General features: G+C 41.9%; 1 protein-coding gene across 1 annotated transcript; it reads right to left on the reverse strand.

The window, feature by feature from the left end:
* Positions 1 to 3,301: 3,301 nt before the first annotated feature.
* On the reverse strand, positions 3,302 to 4,294 carry OR5A1 (olfactory receptor family 5 subfamily A member 1). The gene has a single exon (XM_090267236.1). The coding sequence runs from the start codon at positions 4,292 to 4,294 to the stop codon at positions 3,302 to 3,304; it is 993 nt and encodes a 330-aa protein (XP_090123362.1).
* Positions 4,295 to 6,041: the final 1,747 nt, after the last annotated feature.

The raw sequence follows: 6,041 nt of genomic DNA on the forward strand, positions 1-6,041 counted from the left end.
TTCCCCCTTCTTCCCCTCCAAATAATCTGTCAACATCCAGAATCTCACAGTTACTGAGTTTGTATTGTTTGCCAAGTGTGTGTTGGGCATTTTGCATACGTTGATATATTAAGTCCTCTAAATGGGCAGCAGCAGTCAGAACACGGAGGGACACTTCCTACCACATTCCTGGCATCATGAGCCCATACGCTCTGCACGTCACACATTGCAGCCTTTCCCTCAGGTGAAGGGGCACAGAGTCCACTTACATTTCCTGGAATATTTTAATTTTGTTTTATTGAATATGTGCACTTATTTTTAAATTATATCTTATCGATCACGCTATTACAGTTGTCCCAATTTTTCCCCCTTTGTTCCCCTCCATCCAGCACCCCCACTCCCTCAGACACTCCCCCCACCCCCCATTGTTCATGTCCATGGGTCATGCGTATAAGTTCTCTGGCTACTCTGTTTCCTACACTGTACTTTACATCCCCATGGTTATTCGGTAACTACCTGTTCGTGCTTCTTAATTCCCTCACCTCTTCACCCATCCCTCACACCTCCCTCCCATCTGGCAACCATCAAAACATTCTCCGTATCCATGATTGTCTCTGTTCTTCTTGTTTGCTTAGTTTGTTTTTTATATTCAATTGTGGGTAGATATGTATTTATTGCCAATTTATTGTTCATAATTTTGATCTTTTTCTTAAATAAGTCCCTTTAACATGTCATATTATAATAACGGTTTGGTGATGATGAATGCCTTTAGTTTTTTCTTGTGTGGTAAGCTCTTAAATGATAGCTTTGCTGGGTAGAGCAATCTTGGCTGTAGGTCTCTGCTTTTCATGACTTTGAATTTTCCTTGCCATTCTCTTCTAGCCTGCAAGGTTTCTTTTGAGCTATCAGCTGAAAGTCTTATGGGAACTCCCCAGGTGGTAGCTAACTGCTTTTCTCTTGTTGATTTCAAGATTCTCTCTTTATTTTTAACCTTTGGTATTTTAAATATGGTGTGTCTTGGAAAAGGCTTCTGTATCCATTTTGTTTGTGACTCTCTGTGCTTCCTGAAGGGAATAGACATGCAAGTCCAGGAAAATGTGCACTTATGTAACACTATTTAGGGAAGGAGTGGCGATTTTTTTTTTTTTAATGGAGGAACTACATGTGTATAAAATCACTAGAGGATGATAAACTCATAAAGGAAGCACCTTACCAGTTAAACATACCATTAACATTCTATATATAAATATAACATGAATCTAAATGAAGATAAAGTGAAAATTAATTTAATATATATTTTAATTTAATGTAAATATAAAAATTTTAATCCATTTGCTTCATAAACATAGTCTACCATATGTCACATGTTAATTTTTAAAATGTTGTGTTTGCCATAGGGATTTTAACATTATTGTAGCCAGACCTATTCTTTATTTTTTCTTTATTGTTTTGTTTTTAGTATTAAGTTTAGAAAGATCTTTTATATTCCATGGAGATATGTATATATATTACCTTTACTTTCTAATGACCATCTAAAGAACATATAATTCTTCACTTATTTGCAACTTGCTTTACTTTGTGTAGTGCCTGCATATTTAAAGTCATCCTAAAATAGTTTGAAACTAGAAAGAGTAAAGATAAATAATTGTAAAATTTTAAAAAAATTATTTTTAGAAAGAGGGGAAGAAACAGAGAAAAGGAGGGAGAGAAATATTAATGTGAGAGAGAAACATTGATCAGTTTCCTCTAGTACATTCCCCAACCAGGGACCAAATCTGCAACCTGACCAGGAATCAAACTGGTGACCTTTTGCTTTGTGGGATGATGCTCCAACCAACTGGGCCACACCAGTCAGGGTATAAGTGGGAAGCTTTTTATCTCTGCTTAAAAATTGTTATTTAAATATGTTCTCTAAAGTGTTTCTGGTAAAGTTGAGTTTGTAAATATTTTATAAGATCACTTTATACTTTAACCAGGTTAAGTCAGCTTCTAATTTCTAAGGGGGAAGAGCTGAATTTCAGAGGTGGAAGATTTCTGAATGAGAGGGTAAAGCTAATCTTCACAGAGTTGATTTTTTTTTTTTTTTTCCTGGAAAGGGTGGACCTGGGAAACAGTGGTCTCTTTTTTCTTTTATCGATGGTTAGAGAGAAGGAGGCTGAAGAATGCTCAGTGGAGCTTCACTCCTGAGTATCTAACAGACCTGCACTAACGGGAAGGTGAATGTGCGCACAGAGGACAGAGCCCCAAAGGAACTCAAGAGGGACGCACCAGCAGCAGCAAGGTGCTGGCAACCCCACTGCAGGTGCCTGCAGCGAAGGCGCGTTGACCCGGGAGTGACAGTCTGGGGTATGCACCCCTGTGATGGTGGCATCTAATAACAAATGTGGGGCTGCAGGAGCAAATCGATTCAAGTAAAGAAACGGAGACTTTGTAGGAGCAGTGGGTTCAGGGAGACGAGGGCAAGAGGGGCTCAGAGTGTGCCGATCAAAGGGGAGACGGAGCTGAGAGAGGGTGTCAGGTGCCGAACTGGGGGAGGACTGGTGTGGTTGAAATCTAGGAGATTCAGACCAAGTGGGCAGTTTAAGCGTCTGCAATTGGTAAGTGAAGAATATCGATGTGACACCATTGGACTCAAATTGCCCGGGCTCCTCCATGGCTGAGACAGAAATGGAAGCAAAGGGTAATGTCCTTCAGCAGCTGCTTAGCGAAGTATTGAGTAGCCCTCCTGGTGGTCCAAGAGGAACATCCTGGAGAGAGTGTTCCGTGGAGCAGGCACCTTCTTTTGCAATTCAGCTCAAGTCTACAGAGTATCTTTTTGAATCCTGCCCGACGCAGGCAATGAGTTCTGCACATGCAGGGCTGTTTGTTTTTGAGTGTGGAGGGCGGCATTGGGGCAGGGCAAGCACTCTGGAGTCCGGGAGAAGCGGGCCTGGATGGGGGTTAGCCCCTTCCTTCCTGTACGACCCTGGCAAGTCAGTGTTCCTTGTGGGGACCTCGTTTCCTCGTTTGTGACATAGGGATGGTGCTAAGTGTGTCATAGCACTGCAATGAGTATTAAATCAAATAACTTATGTGCGTGGTGTGTATTAAGCCCCCAATAAAAGGTGGTTGTTGGAATACCAATTGTGAGAATAAGCTACCCTTAAAAGATGTTTTTTTCTGAAATAGTCTCTTCCCCCTTCTGACTATCTATGGTGAGGTCAGTGCATGTGACCGTGAAAAATAATGTGAGGAATCAGCAGAGAGGAACCCCCATTTTCAAATATACACACAATGTATCCCCCTGGCCTAAGCCAGAGTTGGCGGTGGATCTTTCACAGCTCTAGTAGTTGGAAAAAATATGTTTTAAACCAAGAACTAAGAAAACACTTTTATTCTTTGCCAACACCTTCCACAAGGCATCTTTGATCTCTTTGTTCCTCAAACTGTAGATGAGAGGGTTCAGCATGGGGATCACCAGCGCATAGAACACAGACACCACCTTGTCCCTGCCAAGCGAGTAGCTGGAGCTGGGTCGCAGGTATATGAAAAGCGCTGTCCCAAACAACAGAGTCACCACCATCAGGTGCGAGGTGCATGTGCTGAAGACTTTCCTTCGGCCTACCCCTGAGCGGATCTTCAAGACAGCAACCCCAATGTAACTATAGGACAAGAGGAGGATGAGGAAGGATGTCCCCCCAACAGTGACCACCACAAGGAAATTCACCAGCTGACTGAGGAAGGTGTCAGAGCAAGAAAGTGCCAGGATGGGTGGGAGGTCACAGAAGAAATGGTTGATGATGTTGGGTCCGCAGAAGTGGAGGCGAAATAGAGAGCTGACCTGGATTAGGGAGCTCAGGAAGCCACCGATGTAGGCCCCAGCCACCATGCGTGTACAGAGAACCTGCGACATGATGGCGGTGTAGAGCAGCGGTTTGGAGATGGCTACATATCGGTCGTAGGCCATCGCACTCAGGAGGAAGCACTCAGTCAGACCCATGCCAATGAAGAAAAAGAACTGGGCAGCGCAGCCCAGGAACGATATGGTCTTCAGCTCTTGGAAAAAGTCCGTGAGCATCTTGGGAGCCACAGCAGAAGAGTAGCAGATGTCGATGAAGGACAGGTTGCTGAGGAAGAAGTACATGGGTGTGTGCAGATGGCTGTCACCTCTGATCAGAAAGATAAGGGCCAGGTTCCAGGTCAGGGTCACAAGATAGATGCCCAGGAAGATGACAAAGAGGAGGACCTGGAGCTCTGGATGGTCGGCAAATCCCAAGAGAATGAATGTGGTCACTGAAGAGCTGTTCCAGGCCTTAGCTGTGGGCATGTTTCCCATGAATCACAAGGACAAGATGCAGATCTGGGACAATAATGATAATCCACTTTATAGATGATGTCAACAAATAATTACATAATGCATGAGAGGGAGGGCAGAGTATTACAGGGAATTACAACTTTTTGCAAAAATTCTCTTTCTTTCAGAAGGTAAATTGTAGTCATTGTCTTAAATATTTGATACGTGATTAAACTTTGGATTCAGACTCCCCATGATCAATTCTTGCCTCCACCATTCAGGAGTTACGTTACTTTGGGTGAGACTTTTAACATCTCTAGGATTCCATTTCCTTATCTTTAAAATGGGTGACAGTACATACTTTACACATTTGTGTTCAGAATTAAATAAGGCAAAGTGTGTAAGGTGAGTGACACATCCTAAATCCTCAATGAAAGTTATTATTAGGACAATTTCATGTGTCCCAAATGTGTCACATCGTGCCCTGAAATACATATTCATCTAACTTTTTTTGAATGTTAGTAATATTGAAATAGAAAAACCAGCATAGGGACTAAATTCAGCTATGTATTTGTGAAACACTCAGACATTTAGAATGTTTTTATTCTAAAGAATTAGGTCAGATGTGTATAAAATGCTCTTAGTTGTCAAATAATAAATCTGACTATACCTATGTAGTTCCAGTTTCAAATATGTCTTCAGAATGAGCTCTCTTAGCTATTTAATTGTTAAGAATATGGACTCTTAGCTTTATCACTTAATAGATGTGTAATCTTGGACAAGTCACTTGAACTCTCTGTGACTCGCTGTAATATCAGAGATAATAATGGTACTTACTTTGTTATTAGGATTTATGTATTTATGCATGTATGTAGGTATCTATCCATCTATCAATTTATCTTTCATCTCCTTTGGAATATGCTTGGCCCATAGTGTGTCCCATGTGTTTGTTGTTAAAAACCTAAATTACTAAGTATCCTCAATAAAATTCTTAGAGTTTTCAGTGTGTAAAGTATCTTTCCATCCAATCCAGAGAGAAAGAAAATCTCCTTCAATCTTGCCGTAAACTTGGCGGAAGCTCAGCTTAGTCTGAGTCTGGACTCCCTGTGATCCTATACTATAAGCATAATCAACAGCAGGACTCTTTTTACAAAGCTGCAGAAGGAGAGTTTGAGAGGCTTGCTGATGTCATTGGATGCCGAAGCTGTGTTTTTGTGAATAACAGTAGCCTTCAAGGCCATGGTGAAGATATTATATAATAATAAAATAAAGCACCTCACACAGGACCTTGCACATAGAAGACACTCAGGGGTAGATGGGAACCTGTAGAGTTGATTTATGACTCAGCACATCTTTTTTATCACATATCGACAAGAAAGTGTTGAGTTTTAGAACCAAGTCTGCTTCATCTGGGCTTAACAGATGCAGTTGGTGATAGAAGAAGACGAAGGAAAAAAAAAGGGGAATAATGACAGGGAGAACCTTAACAAAACTTTGAAGTTAGTATGGGTTGTCTGTCCCCATCATTCCTGATCTGGGCTCTGCTCTTCATTTCGGGACACCCCCTCTTCTCTGCCTTGCAGGAGCCTGGTGTCCCCAAGATCTTCCTTGTTTAAAGAACAACACAAACAAAGGAACTAAATAGAACAAAGAGCAGAATAGCAGTCAGTAGGGGGGAGGGGAGAGGGAGAGAAGGGGGATAAGTAAGGGAAGGGTTTAGTCAAAGAACCCGTATAAAAGACTCATGGACGTGGACAACGGGGAGGGATACGATTGCGGGAGAGGGGGT

The sequence above is a fragment of the Furipterus horrens genome, unplaced genomic scaffold (assembly GCF_987537825.1).
Source record: "Furipterus horrens unplaced genomic scaffold, mFurHor1.1.pri manual_scaffold_2, whole genome shotgun sequence".
Taxonomy (NCBI): domain Eukaryota; kingdom Metazoa; phylum Chordata; class Mammalia; order Chiroptera; family Furipteridae; genus Furipterus; species Furipterus horrens.

Coding starts and splice junctions, on each gene's coding strand:
- OR5A1 (XM_090267236.1), bottom strand. CDS start 4,294: ATGGGAAACATGCCCACAGCTAAGGCCTGGAACAGCTCTTCAGTGACC.